The sequence below is a fragment of the Piliocolobus tephrosceles genome, chromosome 8, assembly GCF_002776525.5.
Source record: "Piliocolobus tephrosceles isolate RC106 chromosome 8, ASM277652v3, whole genome shotgun sequence".
Taxonomy (NCBI): domain Eukaryota; kingdom Metazoa; phylum Chordata; class Mammalia; order Primates; family Cercopithecidae; genus Piliocolobus; species Piliocolobus tephrosceles.
This window is the reverse complement of record NC_045441.1, coordinates 35,834,670-35,857,619: the sequence shown is the minus strand read 5'-3', so window position 1 is coordinate 35,857,619 and position 22,950 is coordinate 35,834,670. Positions and strand designations below refer to the sequence as shown.

The 22,950-nt window shown below is 49.3% G+C and overlaps 1 protein-coding gene across 6 annotated transcripts in view; it reads left to right on the top strand.

Moving 5' to 3' along the window:
* Positions 1-22,950, top strand: part of TNS3 (tensin 3) — a 307,112-nt gene that overhangs the window by 119,133 nt on the left and 165,029 nt on the right. For all 6 annotated transcript variants that reach the window (XM_023226391.1, XM_023226392.1, XM_023226394.3 and 3 more), the window contains one exon: positions 22,437-22,489. Coding sequence is in view for 3 of the 6 variants with exons in the window: in XM_023226389.1 (XP_023082157.1) it covers positions 22,437-22,489 (53 nt within the window). In the remaining 3 variants the exon portion in view is untranslated. The remainder of the gene's footprint in view (positions 1-22,436; positions 22,490-22,950) is intronic.

Below are 22,950 nucleotides of genomic sequence, written 5' to 3'. Positions count from 1 at the left end.
AGCATCAGCATAAGTCTGGGAACTTAGAAATACAAACTCTTTGTTCCCCCTCAGACATGTTGAATCAGAAATTCTGGGATAGGGCCCCTAAATCTCTGTCCTAATATGCCCTCGTGGTGGTTTTGATGCAAGCTGAAGTTTGTTCAGCCTATTTTAGGAGATGACTTGCTGGAGTGGGGCTGCCACCCGGGGCCACCTTGAGCAATCCTGGGGGTGTTGAGGGTGCTGGGGGCATAAGGTTACTGGGAACTCGGCAGCCTCTGGGGTTTGGGTGACCTGACGTTGATGATTTCTTTCCACCTGAGAAACTCTCATTCTCTGATGCCTTTCTCCTTTCCATCCTGGGCAGATGACTATTTGTCATACGTGCTGTAGAAAATATTCCGATGCCAGATTCCTCAATGTGTTTGCCTAGAAAATGCTTTAAGCTTCTCAGTGCAAGACATTGCCAAATCAATAGAGGTCCTCAGGTAGGGAATGTAAATCTGGAAGAGAAGTGCATGCCTTTAGAAGAAGGCATCCGCAGCGTGGACTTGCCACCCTGGAGCTTCCTTGTCAGGAGGAAGGATTCCTCCAAGGCTTTGCTTTCTGTAGCAGCATGAGGCTTCCTAGGAATAAAAAAGTAGAGTCAGGTACATAAAAATTATAAGTGGACTAGGCCGTGATTATGGCCCTTTTAATAATGTTAGAGTGACAGGTGTATTAAGTGGGGACATTAGAATTAGAAACTGGCAATTTTCTACCAATTTGAAATCTACAAATTTAAAGATTAAATTACAGTTGATTTTCATTATTTGTGGATTCCATATTTGCAAATTAGCCTCCTAGATACAATTTATTTGTAACCCAGAAATCAATACCAAGGACAGTTTTGTGATCATTTGAAGACATGAGCAGAAAGACTCAAAATTCGGATTGCCTACCTGCATGTTCCCGTCTAACACTGAACGAAGTAAAACTCTTCCTTGTTTCAGCTCGTACTGCAGACAGGCATCCTTCCCATAGTCTATTTAGTGCTACATTTACCCCATTTTTGTGCTTCTGTTGTTGATTTTGCTGTTTAAAATGCAAGTGCAGTGCTGATGTGATGTCCAGTGTCCCTCAGCACAAGAAGACTGTGCTGTGCCTGATGGAGAAAGCACATGTGTTAGATAATTCTTCCTTCAGGTGTGAGTTACAGCACCAATGGCTGAGAGTTTCATGTTAATGAATCAATAGTATTTATTAACTTAGGGTCTCTCTTTGTCACCTAGGCCGGAGTGCTGTGGCATGATCTTGGTTCACTGCAACCTCTGCCTCCCGGGTTCAAGAGATTCTAATGCCCCAGCCTCCCAAGTAGCCGGGATTATAGGCATGCACCACCACTCCCAACAATTTTTACATTTTTAGTAGAGATGGGGTTTCACCGTGTTGGCCAGGCTGGTCTTGAACTCCTGACCTCAGGTGATCCACCCGCCTAGGCCTCTCAAAGTGCTGAGATGACAGGTGTGAGTCACTGCACCCGGCCAAGGTTATGTGATGAATCGGTTGGTGAAAACACTGTAACTAGAGCTCGAAGGACCCTAACCCTGTATTTCTCCTAGAGACAGAAGCTCAGTGTTGGTCAAATCAGTGTTTGCAGTGACTTTATAGAACACGACTACCTCCAATAACGAAAATCAACTGTAATTGATTAGATATTGATTAGGGTCCGTAGTAACACAGCCCCATCATCAGGTTTTCACTTAATGATTCTTTCCCTGAGCTTACTATCTTGAGAGAACAGATCCCAGCCCACTTTCTGGCTGCCTTCTGTGAACCTATGACGGGCAATTCTCTTACAAACCAGAGAGGCATGGAGAAAAGAGGCACACAGGGGAGGAATTGGGGCAGCGGGCTATCTAGTCTTGGCTCTGGAGTTCTAGGGAGGTAGGAAAGTCGATGGTCCCTCATGGTGGAGTGAAAGCTAAGACAGACCTGGCCTGTGTCCTAGCACTCCTCTCACTGCAAATGGGCTCAGGTGGCCAAGCCTGGTCCTGGGTTTGAACTAGATGAAGTGACAAAGTGCAGATGATAAGAGTTCCTTGCTCAGCAAGCTGCTATAAGGATGGAGAGAGAGCACAAGCAAATCATGTTGCATTATGTCAGGAATAGAGCGGATGTGGAGTAACTTGCTGTGACAGTGATCGTTACAGTTATTAATGCAGGGGCAACAAGGAGGGTGATTGCTGCTTGCATGTCACTTACTACGCATTTGGCTCCACATCCAGGCAGAACCTGTCATTTAAAGGGATCAGAATTTATAAGTGATTATTGAACTGAAATATCAGTTAACTTGCAGAATCCTGAACCTTTCACTTTAGCATTCCATTGTGTCTGAAAACAGCTAAAAGTGGCCACCTGTCTTTGACGTACCATCCCATCCTGTCTTTGAGTTCTCTCCAGGGTTTGGGGTTCCCTGTCCTGTTTTTACATAATGTACATCTACAATGAGCCATTGAAATTTCTCATTTGGGGTTCCTCATAGTGTAAGAAAGCTTAAAGATACTTAAGAATAATCAGAGCATAGAAATCCTCTAGACTCTGCCCCAGCTGCCTTACAGAAACTTAATGAGTTTTACCGACTGCCTCGTGCAAGGCTCTTAAAAACCTCAGTGTTCACAGCAGTAACAAATCCTTTTTTTGCTCACATTTCATTGATTTCTGCAGTATTTTATTAAACTCTGCAATTATAATAACTGGTACAACCAGCATTTGGAGGGTTAGGAGCAGACACAGTGGTCATTTGGCCAGCTTTTGACAGAAGATTGTACACAGTGCGGGACTGCAGAGCCCAGCCTGCTGGCTCCAGGCATGTGGTGGGCATGCAGTGCCCGGCTCCTCAGTAGTAATAATGATGTTCCTGGACGGGGTGGTGAGGAAGGCCCTTGGGCCCCTTCAGTCTTCATCTAGTTCCCACTTTTGCACTGCTAGAGTCTTGGCTGACTGAGCCCCTCAGTGGGAGCAGGGACAGCCATTTCTCCAGTGCTCCTTTGTGGAGCCCAGCCAGCTGGCTCAGGGCATGCATTCCATATTGTCTCATGGAACAAACAGGGAGACAGCAGATCCATGGTTGGTGGAAAGCCTATAGAGGTGGTTTTGGAGTGACCTCATTTATGTGGTTCTTAGAGGGCAAGATGCACTTTCATTCCAACCAGTAAGCAGAAAAGACTCACACGCGAATGTGGCTTTGCTCAGTCTGGTTCAGCTTCCAGTATACTCATTTCTCGACATACAGCACTTAATGCAGGGCTCACTGTCTTATATTTACGCCCACCCATATCCCCTCTTCTCACCATAAGCTTCCCAAAGGCGGGAATATGCGCTTTCCCGTTTTTTTTTTTTTTTTTTTTTCAACTCCAGCGTTTTCAGTGAGGCTGGACACATACAAACAGCTGGAAAATAAAATTTGAAGTTAATTGCTCAATAAACTTATTTTCTCATGGCGGTATCTATAGATCTGTAATATTAAGTCACATGGTGCACATAAAACCTCTCTGGTTTAGAGCACATCCTCCTTCAGCTTCATTGGAAGTTACTAGGTGGAGGAAGAGCTGAAAGTCGTTGGGTATTTTGTGTCTCAATGCTCCTGCTGTTCCTCCTCCTTCAGTATTTTGGCATGCCCATCAAATTGTCCAATCTTCCTGGTTACATTAACCAGTTTTACTTACTGGATTGTTTTCCCCACTGTCCCTCCCTTTTATTTAACGTACATTCAGTAGGAGGAGGCAATGTTTCCACGTGTGTCTAGGGGCCGTTCCGGCCCCACATCTTATGCCACTCCTTGATCTAGTGCTGCTGTTCACAGTCAGCCTGGCTTCCTTCTGGGGGAGGGTAAAGTGAGGGTAGTGCTGGGCGGCAGGTGGGCATCTCCAGGCCACCTACCCATCCTGGGAGCTGAAGGTTGCTCCCGGCAGTAACATTGCCCAAACACCCACCAGGCATCTCTGAGCTTTCAGATGGCGTCTTGGTCAGCTTGAGCTGCCAAGACAAAGCACCACCGCTGGGTGGCTGCAGCAGTGGGCACTTATCACCCTTGGTCCTGGAGGCTGGAAGGCTGAGATCAGGGTGTCTGCAGGGTTGGCTTCACCTGGGGGCTTTCTCATTGGCTTGTAGGCAGCTGTTTTCTCCCTGTGTCCTCACATGGCTGCCCCTCTGTGTGTGTCTGTGTCCTAATCTCCCCTTCTTATAAAGACACCACTTGGCCGGGCGCAGTGGCTCAAGCCTGTAATCCCAGCACTTTGGGAGGCCGAGATGGGCGGATCACAAGGTCAGGAAATCGAGACCATCCTGGCTAACGTGGTGAAACCCCATCTCTACTAAAAAATACAAAAAACTAGCCGGGCGAGGAGGCGGGCGCCTGTAGTCCCAGCTACTCGGGAGGCTGAGGCAGGAGAATGGCGTAAACCGGGGAGGTGGAGCTTGCAGTGAGCTGAGATCCGGCCACTGCACCCCAGCCTGGGCAACAGAGTGAGACTCTGTCTCAAAAAAAAAAAAAAGACACCACTCATACTGGATTAGGGCCACCCTAATGGTGTCATTTTAACTTAATCACTTCTTTAAAGACACTATTTCCAAACTGTCACCCTCTGAGGTCCTGAGCACTAGGACTTCAACATATGGATGTTTGTGGGAATGCATTTCAGCCACTAACAGATGGTACCAGGCATTTTGTCAGTCTGCAGTGGGGAAGGGGATGGTGCTGCCTTTGCCAGATATGGTGGGTAATAAATCATAAACTTGAAGTAATGGTCTTGATTATGGAACAGATGAATCCTCTCTTCCACTGCCCTGCCCTTCTTTCGTTAATCATTCAGTTTATAAATATTTCTGTCCTGGGGACCTCTGATGCACCCGGCACTGGGCCCTGTGTGGGGATGTGGGGGCCTGCCATGGTTCTCTTGTGGGGGAATTTATGTTCTAGGACACTCTAGTGGCATAGTCCACTTGGTGCCTGAGACTGACCTGGGAGGGGATGAGGGTGCTTGCAGCGATGGTTGGAGGTGCTGTTTCCCCCTCTGCTCTGTTCTCTGGGACATTGGTTTCATAACTATCCAGACACTTCAAGTCCCTTTACCTTTGACAATGTAGTTTCTTTTTTGGAAAGGGGATAAAATATGCTTAAATAGAAAAAGATGGAATGGGTTTCACGTTTTGTATGTTTCCTCTTCTCTGGGATGATGCATGTGGTCCTGGAAGTCACAGCACTTTCTAGAGGAAGTCCTAGCAATGTGGACCCCAAAGCATGTGGCATCTCTGGGTGTTTATCCTGAGGCAGCCACTAAGGATGTTCACATTTTAAACTATAGAATGTTTCTCATAGCATCATTCATAAGAGTGGAAAATTGGAGAACAAAAAACATGCCGTTAAAGGGGGATTATGTTCCATCTGGACAATCGGGTACCATGCCACTATTAAAAATTGCAGTGCAGAAGAAAATATAGTGATATGGACATAAAGCACCATTTGACTTTTAAATAAGTATGGGTGGAAGAAATTCAGTAGGGGTCCATCCTGTTTGGCTAAAGTTGGTTATCTTGGGGTATGGGAGGGAGGGAGAGGCTAATTCTGTCTGCTTCTTTTTGTATATGTCTACTTTCTGAATTTTCTATAGCAGAGTAACTTTTATCATAAGAATGAAAGTAAGTAGTACTTGTTATTTAAAAAGCTGGGTCTCAGAGCTCGCTTCCCAAGGGCAGTGAGGCCCTGATCTTCGGCCACAGGGGTCTACACAGGCTCCTCAGATGGCCTGGGGCCTGCGTGCCTGGGGTCTGACTCCTGAGCTGCAAGCCCGCACTTGCGGGAGGGGCTGGGGGGACTGCTTGTTCCTCATGCAGAAGCCTTCGTCTGTGGTCGGCTTCTGCTCATGGGAGACAGCTTGAGCAGCCCCATTTTTCACAGCTCATCCCAGTGCAGACTGATTTTATTTCATCTTGTTTTATATTACATTTTATTATTTTCAGATCCAATTTGTACAGGACATCTAATCTCTCTGAGATAGAAATGAGGGGAAAAAAAGGTTGGGGCATCCAGGAGGTACGGCATTCTAAACTTGAGCCACTGACTCATGAGGCACTTCCAGATGGAAGCCTCAGAGGTTAGAGGACACATCTGTCCCCATGTTTAAAAGGGAAGTGGATGCCCTGTGCTCAGCTAGTGAAGCTGCCCTTTGGCAGAGCCCCAGGTGACTGGCGTGTGTGTGGGAGTGGGGAGGAGCCGTGGGCCCTGGCTTAGAGCACTGATCCTGGGCAGATGTGGCCTCAACTGACTAACCAGATGACCTTGGATAGGTCTGTTAGATACCAAGGACATTATTTCCTCATCTGTAAGAAATCGAGTAAGGTCGCTCGTGTTTCTGTGTAGTGTAAACATCATGTATGTGGAATATTGACATTATTTCAGAACGAGACACATTGTCTCAATAGGTTTTAGGATTGACCTGAGCAGACATACTTCCTTTTTTTTGGTGCCTCAGACTATGTCCTCTTCCCAGAGTCTCCTGATAGGCTCAGGGTTCTGCTTGTGAGCTGCTAGGAGCAAGTGTGGGGTGCTCCTCAGGACAGCACTGGGTCCCTGTCATTGTTCCTCTTTTTACAGATGAGGACACTGAGGGGACAGGGCTCACTGACTGCCCAGAGTACCCTGTCTGTAGGGCAGGGCTAGGATTTGAGCCGGGCTCCCTGCCTCCAAATCCTTTCCCATGGTCCTTCAACTGTAATACGCTCTGCCTCTGCGGAAAGGATGAGTGGTGGTGGATGGGTGGAGGGCACCATAGTGTGTAGTGGTTGGAGGGGACTGATTTGGAGTTCCATAGAAATAGGGAGGATTCTAGGTGCTTGAGTGGCAGGAAACCATGGTGATGGTGGGTTTTTGATAGCTTGGGTTTCAGAAGTGGTAACGAAGTTAATTTAGTGGAGGAAGTGGGAAGATGAAATGGACAGTGATTAGGAGGAGTGGCCTCTTGGAGGCTGTTGACGCTATTTGGAGTGAGAAGGGCCTGTCTCTGAGATTGGTTGCCTATCCATGGCATGTGTGTGGAAGTGGGGAGGAGCTGTGGGCCCTGGCCTACAGCACTGTTCCTGGCCATACGTGGCTTCTGCTGACTAACCAGATGACCTTGGACAGGTCAATTAGATATCAAGGACATCATTTCCACACCTGTAAATAGAGAACATTTCAGTGAGGAATTGAGTAAGATTACTCACACATCCCCACTCCATCTTCAGTGGAATTACCCAGCTAGCTTAGAATGAACCATGGCAGGAGTATTTACACCACAGGAATGGACAGAGGATACATCGAGGTGGTTGCCTCTCCCCTCCCCTCCCCTGTCCTCTCTTCTCCTCTACCAGCACACCTCCAGGGAGAATGATATGGGAAGAATTGGGCCCACATTGAATATTTTAAAAGTCATTTATAAAGAAAGTGAGGTTATTATTTTCTTAAAAGAAAGGGGTAAGATAGGGAGAGAGAAAGTTACTAGGCTACTGAATTGTCCTACACAATGGGAGTCCTTGGAAGACAGTCTCGTTAATGTCATTCACTGATACTCATAACCTTCGAAAAGACTGAGAAACTCCCAAGAAGGAAGAGCTGAAAGCATCCTTGAGGAACAAGGACCCGTTGTTACCCAGCTGGTTCTCACTCTTGGAGCTCCATATGTGGAGGGGGTTGGCTGAAGTGAGCATCAGGTGCTGGGCAGTGAATGTCTGTTGCACGTGTGCTTGCCAGGCCTGGATGTGTACGTGCTGGTCCTTGCACATTCCCTGTTGCTGTCTCAGCATCATTTACTTCCTCATCTTCAGGGGACCTGGTTCTGTTGGCTTTGTCTTCCTTCTCTTCACATCCTGAACGGATGCCCTTCTGGCCTCCGTTGACTGCCCCAATAGTAATAATGTAATATACTAGTTAAAGGTGGCACGTGTTGAGCATGTGAGGTGTTCCAGGCACAGTATTAAGCATTTTGCATGCTTACCTTACTTGATCTCCCCAGAACTCTGCATTATGTGCCATTTCCACCCCCATTCTCCAGGTGGGGAATCTGAGGCTTCTAGAGGAAGAATATCAGGGGGGATGCTGGTGAATGTTTAACAGAGACTTTCCAGGTAAAAGCTCGGTCAGCAGTGTTTGCTGATTTCTTTGGTATAAATACTCCCCCCACTGCTGATTTCAACCTCCAACCTGATGTCTGGGAAGTGCAGCCTGGGTTCCTGGAGCCTGCTGGAGCCACTCCTGATGCCACTAACAGATGAGGTCCAGGTCAACAGCTGTCTGCTCTTGGGCCTGACATTTCCACCTATCTCGTTCACTGCCCAGTGTTCCCCTTACATTAATCTTGCTGCTGCTACTACCACTAAACCTTGTTAAAAACAATTGGGATTGTGTCACTCCCCTATGCAGAAACTTCTGAAGGACACCTTTCATAGTCATGCATTCATCACCTGGCATTTGGGCTCCATGAGCCCTGGCTTGAGCCTCTTTCTCATGCATCCTGTGAGCATAGTGTGTGTCACTCCTGGCTGCCCCCCCCCCCCCACCACACACAGTGTGCCGCCATTTCTCTGCCCAGATTCTGTCCCCTGGAGGAATTTGCTTCTTCTACCCCACCTCTGCCACAGGCGCCCACTTCGTATCAGATACTTTCCAGCCATTGTGGCCTATCCCAAGAGCTGCCCCGATGGATCCACAAAGTGGCTGGGGTTTCTAGAGCTGGAGATGAGCTCTTTTTCTCCCAGGTGCCCATCACTGCCACCTCTGGCACTGCCTTCTCTCTCCTTTGTGGGGTCTTAAATGTGTACTTATCTGGCACCTCCAGGACAGGATTCTCATCCATTTAGTTTTCATTCCGTCCTGGTCTTTCCCCTCTGTCACACTTGTGTTCTCCCTGCAGTGCCTGAAATGGGCTAGCCCTCCTGCAATACTTGTTTGCATTCGTGGATATGAAAGGGAAGCAGGGCTGCTCAGAGCCCTCTCTGCTTGTTCTTTCTTGGGTTATCCATGTGAATCTGATTATTGCAGGCTAAGCTCCAGGTTAAGGCTGCTCTGTTAGTGTCAGTGCAATTCATTAGCTCTTCATTCTAAAGCAAAAGCCCTACTGTGCCCTTCTGGGGGCCGGTATGGTCCTGGCCTTAGTTGGGGTGATCCTCTCAGCATTCTCTGGGCAGCCCCTTTGCCCATCAGAGCGGGCCAGGCTGGGGTGGTTGAATTAGGCCCTTCCCTCAGCCTTGCAAACATTGAGCCGTGGTATGGAACCAGCTGGTTGCAGGGCCAGGGACCTATCTCTGTGGCCCATGGTGGCCAGCATCTGTGAGTCTTGCCCCCCTCAGCACCCGCGACATCCCATGTGGACAGGACCAGGTGTCTGTATGCTAGGGGTTTGGTGGGACGGTCCGTGAAGTGCCTGTGCTGTGCCCTGAGGGGCTGGTCTCCAGGCTCTCTGCCGGGGGATCTGTGTGAGTTTGTGTGGGACATCTAACAGGACAGAACGCAGCGCTGCAGGGCACACTTCAGAGTGAACCCAGCATACATAACCCCTCCCACCTGCCGCAGAGCACTTTCAGACTCCTGAGATGACTGTTAATACAGGCTCATTAACAATGTGTCACCTTCTAGAGAAGGCATTTCCTTCCCAGGCCGCCCTTGCTGACTTGCTCACCTACGGATGGGAGCCTCCTGCCTGGCTCTGCCTGGCTGTCCGCTGCCTGCGGTTGAGGACACTCCCATTGGGGTGCTTTGGGAGAGCTGGCTCTCTAGGGCTTGGCCTGTTTTCTGTCACCGTGAAGTAAGGAATAAACAGGTCTGTCCTCAGGGCGCCACACCCTGCCCAGCTGTTGCCCCCCAGAGCAGCCTCTCCCCATGGCCTTTTCCTTTCCTCCATTGTAAAATGCGGGGCGTTGGACTGGAAACAAGCATGCAACCTCCTGTCTCCCCGAGGGCTGATGACGAGTGCTGCTGGCTTGGTCTTGGTGCCCGGCGGCATCTTCTTAGTCCCCACAGAGATCCTGGGAGGCTGGTGGTATTGTCAACTTGTTTCACGGAGTTGGAAACCAATGCTCAGAGGAGTTAAAGTCCTGTTTAGTGTCTCCGGGTCTGATGACTGTGGCCAGTAAAGGGACAGGTGGTCCTATTTTGACCCCTTGCCGTCACTGCTGTGTCTGCCCCTGCCAAATGGTGGGCAGGTGGCAGGAAGCGCAGGCTGCTCTGTGGAGCTGAGCCTGGTCTGAGCAGTACACCCCTGGCTAGTTATAAACTGGGCCCCCTACTTTGTGTTCAGCCTGGAAGGAGACACCACGTGGTTTCCAGTGGAACGGGGGCCCCCAGAACACCCTGCCCACTGATACGGTTATGCTGGGGGCCCAGCGAGGCCCTCCCCACCTCGCCTCCCTTGGTCCACTTTTCTATGTGAAGAAATATTTTCATTATGAAATAGCTGATAAAAATAAAAGAATGTAAGTGCACGTAAGATGTTACAAAAAAGCACACACAAATCTCCCTGTCAGTTAGAGGGACGTGACTGACCATGTAGTCATGAGATCAGTGAGATCAGTTTAAACAGCTGCCTGGGTGAATCTAACAGCTGAGGACACGATGTGGCCCGGGCTGGCCGCCTTTCCTCTCAGCTCTGAGTGCTAAGTGAGGAATTAAACCCACCTCAGGCAGTTCCGGGTGCCTTTGAAGTCCCTGTGTCACTAAGATCTGCCGTGTATCCAGCCTCCATCTCCCGTTTTGTAACTCAGAACCTGTCTGGGGCCTCATTCCCATAACTGAGGTTTCACTGCATACCTTTTCTTCTCTCTGGCCTGGCCACTCTGTCTTTAACCCTGTTTTTGTGTTGTTTCTTGGTTTGGTTTTTATTTTAAAAACTTTATTTAATTATGTTGAATTCATTCGATGAGTCGTCTCAATTTCTATTTGGAATGAAGTGGAGCAAAAATGAACTAAGGAAGGAAGTGGTAAAGGAGAGAATGGGGGTGGGGGAGAGGAAGGAAAGAGGGAGGGAGGAAGGCCAGTGGGCATCAGGCATCTGTTATCTGGGATACAGAGGTGAGTAACCCACCCTCCCAGCAACTCAAAGTAGGTTTTGTTTTCCCTGGGGGAACTTTTGAGAAGCCACTTTTGTGCCCCCCATGTCTAACTCCTAGAGGCGGTTCTCCTTAGTGGCTGGTTCCCAGGAAGGCACAGCCACTCAGCTTCCTGGTCAGAGTGCTCTCCCCGCGAGCGCTGTTGTTCCTGTCCTGCAGGCCCTTGGCAGGCTGGCCCTCAGCCCCAGGCAGACATTGCCCTGTGAGCTCCGTGCCTGCGTGCTTGCTGTGGGACCGGGCACACCTGCCTGCTGCTCTTGGCTGTGGTCCTGGGGACTCTCATGCTTACCAGGCTCTCCCACCTGGTGGGCTGTTCCAGCTGCCTCCTTTATGCCCAGAGCTGCCGAGACATTACCGTGAAGAGGGGTGTGCTTGAATAAAGCAGGGGAAGGAGCAAAACGGAGGAGGAGCTGTTTCTGGAAGGGAAAAGCAGCCCTGGCCGGTGGCCTCTGCCCAGGCCCAGCAAAGTAAGTTCCCAATTCCCCATGTGCCACCTCTCAGTCAGGCTGGCACTGGGCACTTTGTCTGTCCCTGGCTGCCCTCCTCTGTGGCCTCCGGTGCTGGCTGCTTTGCAGTGAAGGGGCATTTCCAAGTCATTTTCCCCCTCTCACCTCAATGCTGTAGATGTTCAGTGGGACCTTCTGTCCTGAGGAGCGTCTGCCCCACCTGCCCCTTCTTGGGAAATTTATTTGTGAGAAGAGCAAAGGGAAGCTTCCGACTTCTTTGGAAATGCTCACATCTCTGTGTCCTTCCTGACCATGGCTTACCTCTCCCTGCTGCCAGTCTTCCTGAGCTGCCTCTTTCCATATGGTTCCAAACCAGCCTGAGCTCCTGGCCAGGGAGGCAGGATCCTGTGACTATTTAGTTACAAATAAATAGAGATATAATCTTAGTCTGTTGTTTCTCATAGTTGAACATGAAGGCAAAATGACAAGATGACTTTATTTTAGTTTCCCAGCCTCCATGGCGTGTATTTTCTCCGGCAGTTCCTAACAATTGCTGCTTATGTTCACAAACATTAAGCAGAAAATCAAATTGGGCAATCCTGATAATTAATTGGTTTCTGGCATTCTTGTTCTGGAAGGGAAAAAATGTCTTATTAGCGGTGTGGCTTTGGGAAAACCACCTGCCCTCTCTGAGCCTTGTTTCTCCTACTGTCAACTGGGCATTGTGGTCACAGCTAGTTTTGTGATCTAAGGGGGATCCCAATAACTTGTGGATAAAGTGCATTTCCAGGGCCTCGCACAGGCCTGACACAGAAATAAGATGATGGAATAAGTAGCTAATATTTCCTTGGAACTTATTAGTGGCCAGGCACTGTTCTAAGCCCTATGTATATGTTTCCTTATTTAATCATTCCAAGAATGCTGTTTCTATCTCCCTTTTCTAGATGAGGAAACTGAGTCACACAGAGGGCAAGTAAATTCCCAAGATGAGACGGTTTACTCGAGCAGTGGAGCTGACTGCCTACCCAGGCATTAGTATTCCAAAGAGTGTGTGCTGAACCCCCAACTCGTATGTGCTGGGTGGTGGAGGAATCAATGAAGGATGAGCAAATAAATGCCTTGAAATTTGCCAACTGAATGTTGCTCAGGTTGTTGCTTTTCTCCATTTGCCTGGAGAAACAAAAACAGAATGTGCAGTGGTGTCTCACCCCAACCTGTTTAATTGTCTCCACCCCGTACATAGCCCGGCAGCTGTGATCTGTGTCTCTCGTCACCAGGCCCTGTGTAGTCCTGCTTCCTTGCGGATTTGTCCATGGCTTTTGTTTATTTTGATTTATTTATTTGAGACAGAGTCTCACTCTATTGCCCGGGCTGGAGTGCAGCGGCACCATCTCGGCTCACTGCAATCTCCACCTCTCGGGTTGGAGCGATTTTCCTGCCTCAGCCTCCCGAGTAACTGGGACTACAGGTGCGCACCACCATGCCTGGCTAATTTTTTGTATTTTTAGTAGAGATAGGGTTTCCTCATGTTGGCCAGGTTGGTCTCAAACTCCTGGCCTCAAGTGATCCACCTGCCGCCACCTCCCAAAGTGCTGGGATTACAAACGTGAGCCACTGCGCCTGGCTTTTTGTTTCATTTTACAGAGCTGTTTACAGTGCTAGTTTTCAGGGCTGATCAGTCTGCTAGGAGCAGTGCACAGGTCCTGGGGACACCCAGGGGAGCTGATATTCTCACTGCAGGCTCAGGTCTTGCTGGGATTCCTAACATGACATTCATAAAAGGGCTTCTTTTTCTTTTTTCTTTTTTTAGACAAAGTCTCAGGCTGGAGTGCAGTGGCACGATCTCAGCTCACTGCAACCTCCGCCTCCTGGGTTTGAACAATCCTCCTGCCTCATTCTCCCAAGTAGCTGGGATTACAGGCATCTGCCACGACACCCAGCTAATTTTTGTATTTTTGGTAGAGACGGGGTTTCACCATGTTAGCCAGGCTCGTCTTGAACTCCTGACCTCGTGATCCCCTGCCTTGGCCTCCCAAAGTGCTGGGATTACAGGTGTAAGCCACCATGCCCTGCCAAGGCCTTCTTTTCTTTCCTCTTCACCAAAAGCCAGTGAGGACAAGGAGAGGCAGGGAGCGGGGTGCCATGTTTAATCTACCCTGGCTCAAGGATCCTGGCACTGCCCTGCCACCATATTGCCCCGGTTAAGCATGAGCAAGGGTCAGTGCTAGTCACTGCTTCTTTGGCCAGCCTGGACTGTAGCTAGAGGCCTGGCAGAGAGTGGAGACCTGCTTTCTGCCAGTGGTCAGAGCCCCCCTGGGAAGAGGGATGGTCACCTCTGCTCCAGGGTCTTGGTCTTACGGAGGCAGAGATGCTAAGGGGACGGCTTCTTAAAGGGTAGTCTTGGGGAATTACATGAGAAAGCACTTAAAGAATGTGTATTACCATTTTCAGTACTTGAGTAGGCACAGGATACTGAGTTCAGCTCAGTGGGTGAGAAAAATCCATAGTTTATAGACATGTGTATCCAACCCACTCTGTTAGCCTTTACCAAGCTCTCAAGCTGATACTTAACCACTTTGCTATTCTGTGGGCACTGCCTTCCTAAATTGGCCCAATTTATTCCATGTTATAGCCTTGGGAAAGAGCAGATGTCACTGCTTTTCATCCTACTCTTCTTTTAGATAAGCCTGTTAAAGTCGATGGGTACATTTATTTTTGTTAATCCAAAACTAAAGCTAACTAGCTGTCTGTTACTAAAATCTAACAACGGCATCCTCATGCCTCTTCAGATGGCCAGATGACTCCGTAGCCACTTTGGGGTTAGTGGTTCATTTCTTCCTTTCTTCATTCTGCAGACTGCTGTGCTAGGGGGCTGCTGTGTGCAGGGTGCGGCCCGAGAGCCTAGAGATAGCTCTGGGAGCTGGACTGCCAGTGTCTCTGCTGGATCCACGTGGGAGGGGGCTGTAGAGCTCAGACGAGAATTCACAGTTAGTTGTTTTCTTGCGGCTGTGGTCAGCACAGTAAAGTAGACCAGGGCTGGGCGTGGTGGCTCACACCTGTAATCCCAACACTTTGGGAGGCCGAGGCGGGCGGATCACCTGAGGTCAGGAGTTCAAGACCAGCCTGGCCAACATGATGAAACCCTCTCTCTACTAAAAATAGCTGGCGCTTGTAATCCCAGCTACTAGAGGCTGAGGCAGGAGAATCACTTGAACCCAGGAGGCGGAGGCTGCAGTGAGCCAAGATCACCCCACTGCACTCCAGCCTGGGCAACAGAGTGAGACCCTGTCTCAAAATAAAAAAAAAAAAAAGGAGACCAAAGTGGAAAGGAACATACTAATGGCATCCTGACTCAGGTCGGGTAGAGAGATCAGATTCTGCTTTGCTGGGAAGTTGCCATCTGAGCCAAGTGCTTGAGAAATCACAGGAGTTAACCAGGTAAAGCTGGGATACATGAATGAGGAGTATTCTAATCTGTGTGTGGTAGGTGCAGAGACCCTGGGGCAAGAGGAAGCAGAGCGGGTAAGGTAGGGACAGGGAGTGAGGGAGGCACACGAGGAGGCAGGGACTGGCTCACCCAGGGCTCTGAGGAGCAGGCTGAGCATCTGCCTTTCACCCCATGGCAATGGGACGTCAGTGAAGAAATGCCGCACTAGCATTAATTGCACGATATAGTCTTGGTTTGCTGCAGCTGAGCCCCACTCTTCAGACTGCCTTCCACCTGCAGGATACGCACCCATGCCAGGCACACAGTATTGAATGTTGAGCAGTGACTTCCCTGGGCAATGGAGATTCTGTACACTTTAACTGGACGCGTCGGCAACATACAGTGCAAGGCTCAGGGACAATCTGCAGTGAGCAAGGCTGGCTTGTTAGTCTTAGGCAGGCGTTGGACATTTTTGTCTTTATTCTATGAACAGCCTCACAAGGGAGACAGCATTGTCCCATTCCACAAATGAGCCCACTGAGGCTCATGAGTGCCCTAGCCAAAGATTCTGAAGCTGGCAGGTGGTGGGACTCACACCCAGGTCTGCCTGATGCCAGATTTCATTACTATACTGTGAGGTTTTTGGACACTTTTTTTTTTTTTTTTTGAGATGGAGTCTCGCTCTGTTGCCCAGGCTGGAGTGCAGTGGCGTGATCTCGGCTCCCTGCAAGCTCTGCCTCCTGGGTTCACGCCATTCTCCTGCCTCAGCCTCCCGAGTAGCTGGGATTCCAGGCGACTGCCACAGCACCAGGCTAATTTTTTTGTGTTTTTAGTAGAGACGGGGTTTCACCATGGTATCGATCTCCTGACCTCTTGATCCACCCACCTCGGCCTCCCAAAGTGCTGGGATTACAGGCATGAGCCACCGCGCCTGACCCAGGTTTTGGAAACTTTTGATTTGTTCAAACAAGCAGTCAAAGGACATAGGTTAAAAAAAGAACCAAATTCTGGCTGGGCACGGTGGCTCACGCCTGTGATCCTAGTATTAGATGCCGAGGTGGGCGGATATCGCCTGGGGTCAGGAGGTCGAGAGCAGCCTGGTCAACATGGTGAAATCCTGTCTCTACTAAAAATACAAAAATTAGCCAAGTGTGATGGTGGGGGCACTTACAATCCTAGCTACTTGGGAGACTGAAGCAGGAGAATCGCTTGAACCCAGGAGGCGGAGGTTGCAGTGAGCTGAAATCATGCCACTCCACTCCAGTCTGGGTGGCAGAGTGAGACTCTGTTTCAAAAAAAAAAGAGAATCAAATTCCCACCAGAGCTGGGCTCTTGTCTAGAAGATTACAAGCTTGTCTAGAAATTAACTGGCCTGTCAGATGGGGGGGGTCCCAGATCCTCACCTGTGGAGAAGAACATCAAACCAGCTGGGATCCCACCCCACCTAAGGAGGATCCCATGTCTCCCTGGGACGTCATGGACTTCCAGGAAGTTTTGTTGCAGAGGGAACGGGGCCTGTGTCCTTCACTCTTCCCTCTTCCCTGTGCTCCCCCTCTGCATGCCCCACATGGGTGAGTGCAGAGGAGGCTGCTGGCTGTTCTGGTGGGTGTGCTTTCTCCTGCCCAGGTGGTGGCCGTAGTGTTGATGTGGCAGCCAATGGAGCAGCTCTAGGGATGGCTACTCTGGAAACATGCTTTGGCATTGACCTTGGGGAATCTCCAGTGGCCCTTTCAGTCCCAGCGGTCCATGGCCTCCCCTCCTTCTGCCAGAGCCCTGGCCTCCTGCTGTCCTCTCTGCCTTCGTTAGGTGGATGTGCTTGGCTTTTCCTTGGGTCTTCTCCCAGATGTGCAGAAAGACTCTTTGAAGCTCAGGTTTGCCTTCTGATCAGGCCTGCCCTCCTGAGCAAGAAGCCGCAGGTCATAGTGGAAAGCATGGTTCTCATAGAGGTACTAGAGCGAGCATCACCACATGTTCTAGAGCTGTCCACTGGTCTTGGCAAATGGCACGTGGCAGGGTGGGGCGCTGTGGGATGGGATGAGGCTTTAGGGTGGGGTCTTTAGGGTGAAGCCTAGGGTGTGCTAGGATAACACACTGCAGGATGGAGCCCTGCAGGAGGACACAGAGGGACTGAGAGCTGTAGGGTCACTGTGGGACCATGTGCCATAGGGCCACTGTGAAAAGCAGGTTTGCCCTAGTGTGCCATGCGTGGATTGCTAACTCTAAGGTGAGGTCAGGACATGAGTGCACAGTTCTGGAAAGAGGAGGAAGATGAGCCAAGGCAAGTGGAGGACCTTTCCCAAGGCTGCAGGTGCCAAACTGTGGACCCTGAATTTGGACCCAAAGTGCCTGATGTGGAGCCTATGTGCTTTGCCATAAGGCTAGGCTACTTTCTCCCAAAAGAGGTGTTTTTGCCTTCCTTCCGCTTAGTCTGCTCTCACCCACTGCATGTGACACACTAGGAAGTGCTCTGTCCTGGGCAACAGAGCAAGACTTCATCTCCAAACAAGCAAACAAACATATTTGGTACCAGAGTGGCAGTGCATCTAATTCTTTATCGGAGGAATGCCTCGCCTTACTTTTCACTCACTGACTCAGGGAGTCCAGGGCTGAGATGGTCTCCAAGTGTTTGATCCACAGCTGTCATTTTACCAGAAGAGAAAGGGAGGTTCGTGACCTCATTGAGCCCACGGGGGCAGTTTGTCACGTGGCCAGGATGAGCTCCAGGACCTGTAGAAGGCAACACCTTCTATAGAGCTGTCTGGCCGGGCACAGAAGCACACGCCTGTGATCCCAGCACTCTGGGAGACCGAGGCCAGTGGATTGCTTGAGCGTCAGACCAGCCTGGACAACATGGTGAGACCTCCATCTCTACAAAAATTAAAATAAAAATTAGCCGTATTTGGTGGCACATGCATGTAGTCCCAGCTACTTGGGAGGATGAGGTGGGAGGATCATCTGAGCCTGAGAGGTCACTGAGAGGCTGCAGTCATCCGTGGTCACGCCACTGCACTCCAGCCTGGGCGACAGTGAGAGCTTGACTCAAAAAAAAAAAAAAAGAAAAAGAAAAAAAAGCAACCTGGAACAGGGCAGTCTTTGCAGGCTTACCTTTTGTAGGTTTAACCTTAACCACAGATTCTACCTGGGCCTCCCTTTTCCCTTTCTCTTATTTGGGTGTTGAAGGCTGTGATAAGTGCATGCCAACAGGGGCATAGGTGAGGGAGGCATGGGCTGGGCAGAGGCTGGGTGGGAGGCTTTGCTGCCTGGGTTTTTTCACCCTGGAAAACAAGAGAACAAAAGAAGCAACTTGTGTTTCTTTCTCATGGGAACTCTAATCACGAAGGGCTTAGATTTGATCGCCATTGGCGATGGGTCCACAAGGAAAGCACAGGAAGGCTTCTGAGGATGTGGGCGGGCAGTTCTCTTTTCAAAACACCTAGAGAGAGTGAGTGTGCAACACAGATTGGCAGGACTGGTGCCTACAAGTAGAGAGAGTTTTCTAAACCTCATATGAGGTTAGGATTTCCGGTTCCTCAAGAGCCAGGTCTAATAAACCTATAGCAAGTTAGCTTCTCAGTCATCCTTCAGTCATGAAATGCATTATGGTGCACACGCAGGGTTTAGATTTGTGCAACCCAAGTGTAGGTATATTCTTTACTTTCAGATAAAGACTCATAGGGACATCGTATCCCTGAGTCTCCTGTTGACAAGCACAGTATTTCGGAATCTCTTGGCAGCAGTTCCAGTTCAATATGGGGCTTGGTTGTCATTTTAGTCCAAGCCAAGGCAGCTGAGGGGGTTCTAGCCCAGTGTGTCAGGGGGACCTGTCATAGGCATGTCCTCTGCTTGGTTCCAGATTTAACCCCTGCATGATTCAGGGGGATTTTAATGCACATCAGATCTCAGACGCTGACTTGGAAGTGATGGAAGGGCCATAGCTTCTCTCTCCTTTTTGGCACAGGGCTAGAACAGCTCCCCCAGCAAGAGTCTTTTATCCTCACTGACGTTCACGTGATTCAGGGGCAGTCTGTGCAGGAGAGGGCGTGGACCACCCGAAAGCCAGGAGATGGAAGAAGTGCACACTTTTGGCGTCAGAAGGTGCTACTGCAGCTTAACTGTGGGATTCCAACACATCTGCCCACCAAATCCTCGTTTCCTCATCACCATCCCTATGTTACCAACCTGTAACATTTAACATGGGGATGGTGATACCTACTTACTGGGGTTTCTGCTGGGCTCCAAGCAATGCTTTTCAGGGTTGTGCTGTGGAAGCTGCTGAGCACCACATGCCTTGGAGGTGGCCAGGCCTGGCTTTGCACATCTGGACTGGAGGCATGAGGTGGACAGATGCGGGTCTGGGGCTGGGGATGTGAGTGGGTGTTGAGCTCTCTGTGTTCTTGGAGGGTGGCCCTGAGATATGCTGGGTCTCGCCTTGATCTTAAGTGGATGTAGACTTACATAGTAAATTGGGTATGTTGGGGGCAGGCTGAGTTCCTCCTTCCTGCCCCTCTTCCCAATGCAGAGGTTTAGGAAGGAGTGTCTCTGGGCGATGCTGGGGCACTTTACAGGAACCCTGTGTTTCCGAACACTTGATGTAAGCAACTTTGTGCCATTCAACACTCTTTCTGACTTTTCACCATCTCAGGTGCTGGAGCCTCCCTGTGGTGACAGCACAGATTACAGTTTCCTCCATTGGCCTTGACCTTAGAAATTATGTAACTATTGATTTAAAAGGGTTTTTTTTTTTGGTTTGTTTTTTTGGCAGTGGTTGCAATTTGCATGGTTTCGGGGTTTGAACGTTGGAGTTACTGTATCAAGGCGTATAATGCTGAATTGGATTCAGAGATTATTGGATTGAGAAGATCCTGTGGCTCTGTCTGACCTGCCCGTCTCACTCTGCAGCTGAGGAAATGGGCCCTGGGTTCCGTCAGGGACAGCAGAGTCCTCATGCCTTCTGGGACCCCTGTCTCCTTCCCTCCTGCTGTCAGGGCCCCACCTGAGGGATGGTGACACTCCTACCCCATCACATTGGTGCCAGCAGTGAGCGGTTACGTATTTGTGTGGTTGTCGTCTTGGAATGATGTGCAATATGAGAGTTAAATAGTTTTGCCAATGAGTTATCATAATGCTGTTTATATGTTAAGTTGCCTGCTAGTGTTTCATGGTAAAATGAATGACATAGGGTCTGAAGTGGCAGCCCACTTGTAGGAACTGGGCCAGTGTACTCCAGCATGGCATTGCGATGGGAGTCAAGATGTGGGACACATATAGTCAGATCCTGGTGGGTTCATGTAAAACCCAGGACCATGGTCGGTCAAACTCCTTGCTGTTCTCCCGTGAGATGTTGGCTTATTAAATACTTTTTTGAAGTAGATGGGACCCTGGTTAAGCTGAGTTTCCCCATGATGGGATTGGTTCTATTAGGATTGCATGTGTGCTGCTTGAATTTGAGTCTTACATGTACAGATTGTATGAATTAACCTAAACGGGTTTTTGATGTATCATTTCCTTACCTTTTCGGAGACTTCATTTTAGTGCATTCAGTTTGCCTCTGGGATTGTATTCTAAATATTTATTTATTTTTTGTTTATTTGTTTGGGCCAGGGTCTTGCTCTGTTGCCCAGGCTGGAGTGTGGTGGCATGATCTTGGCTCCCTGCAACCTCCACCTCCCGGGTTCAAGTGACTCTTGTGCCTCAGCCTCCCAAGTAGCTAGGATTACAGATGCATGCCACCACGTTGGCTAATTTTTATATTTTTAGTAGAGATGTGGTTTCATCATGTTGACCAGGGTGGTCTTGAACTCCTGGCCCCAAGTGATCCGCCCGCCATGGCCTCCCAAAGTGCTGGGATTACAGGTGTAAGCCATTGTGCCTGGCCTTATTCTAAATACTTTTTATACACACTGATAAGTTGTCCTCTGAAATCTTGCATCCATTTATATTTCACCAAAACTTTAAAAAATGTTTTCAAAATTTTTATTTTTGCTGCTCTACTAGGCAAAAGAATAGTCTCCGGTTTTGTAGCTGTCTAGTCTGAGCTATGAAAGGCTTTAGGTTAGGGCTTTGAGAAGATCATAGGAACATGTTTGGAGCCTCCTGCAGCTTTGTAGGTACAAGGGATGAGCAGGCAGTGCAGCTCAGAAGTCAGGGGTGGGTGGGGTCTGGAGACCACAGGACTGCACTTGACCAGATCTGTCCAGCACGGGCGGTGGCCATCCGGTGCCCGGCTGGGTTCCAAGCCATTGACAGAATTCCCTCAGTGAATCCCTGGACAGCTCTGTGAGAGTGGCGCTGTCTGTTACTATTCTCACTTCAAAAGGCAGGAAACAAATAAGTGGAGTGGCCAAGGGGCTTGCCCAGGAAAAACAAAGAGGAGGTGGACCCAGGGCCGAGCTCGCCGGCACCTTGGTGTAGAACTGAAGAGCACGCCCCTAGATCCTGCCTCTGTTTTGGGAGGCTGAGATGATGATCTCTGTGATTTTGGGATTGGCGCTAGGCTTTGCACTGGTATGATTTCAGGAAAACATCTGTATTGTTGGTCTCCGAAATATCCATAGAATTTGTTTTCTGTTCATTTCTTGCCAAAGGAGTCCAGGTGAGCTGCACCTGCCTGAGTGGGATCCCAGGTGTAATAGGGGGTGTTGATGCCTCTGATGGTGGTGTCTGTGGGCCTGCGTTGATCGGGGAGCAGGAGAAGTGCCGGAGGCTCTGTGTCCCCCCAACTCGGGGGTCTCTGGGCTCCTGTGTGCCGCATTACCTGGCTTGGGGCAGAAAGAACCTTCGAGGGAGCCCTGTAGGGGGTGTCTTGGTTTCCCCACCCACCTCTGCCATCTGACGAGATCGCTTCCCTCTTTGAGCCCCAATTTCCTCACTTCTGAAATATTGGAGAGCCTTCTTACTCATACAGTTGCTGGGCATTTTTCCCGAAATCGTAAATCTCTGTCACCGTAGTATATAACAACCCTTACACACAAGGAAGGGTTATATAACTATAAAGTAATTATAACCCGAGTCTTTTATCCCTGTTGAATAGGCTCTTTAAAAAAGAGTAAGTATGACTGAGAATTCCTGAAAGTCACTCATTAATTGGTTCTTTCAAGTAAATAATAGCAGCCATGATAGTCATGGCGCTGGTGTCATCAGGCACCTCCCGTATTGGAGGGCAGGGCACTGTTTGCAGGCTGAGAGATGCCTACCTTGCCTTGACTGGAGGGTGGCCTCGCTGGCTTCTGTGGAAGCCCATCCTGATGCTGGTTAGTGGCATTGCGTCTACACCATGTTGTGTGCTGCAGCTCACCATGGTGTAGACCCTTCCGAGGTGATAAGGTGGGCCAGTAGTTATGATTGACTTGCTGTTGATGATTAAACTGTGGGACAGCTGTCATTGTTCCCTCTCAGTGGTGTCTGTGCCACGTAGACTGGCAAGAAAGGAAACTTCAAAATGATCCTTGTTTTGTTATTTGCAGGCTCCAGGGAGTTCCACGCTGTCCAGTTCTCTGTGCCGTGATAAACCTCTGGGGTGAGTGTCTGTGTGGGTCATGCATTCCTGTGTCTCTGGCCATAGGTCAGCTCTCCACAGAGGAAACTTGGGCATGGCATCATTTTATTCTGTAGAAATCATAATTTCTGTTTTGGTTGTAAGCATTGCCAATCAAAGGTGATACAGGCCAGGCTTTCTATCCATTTTCTAAATGCTATGTCAGGGTCAGAAGCCCAGCTGGTAGAAACACCTGTGGTTGTCTTTGAATAAATAATTGCACTGCTGAGGCCTGATTGTGGAAGTGTCACTTTTGGGGGAGATTCCAGGATGTGCTGGCAAGAGCCTCTTTAGAGCAGATGATGGAGGCCCTGAGCCAGCATCTTCTGGAGAGGCACTCACTGTGGATCCTCGTGACCGCAGGAGGCGGTTTATTTCTGTTCTAACAGTGTTCAAAAACATTTGAATTGGAATTAAATCCATGTCTGATAAATAAGGTAGAG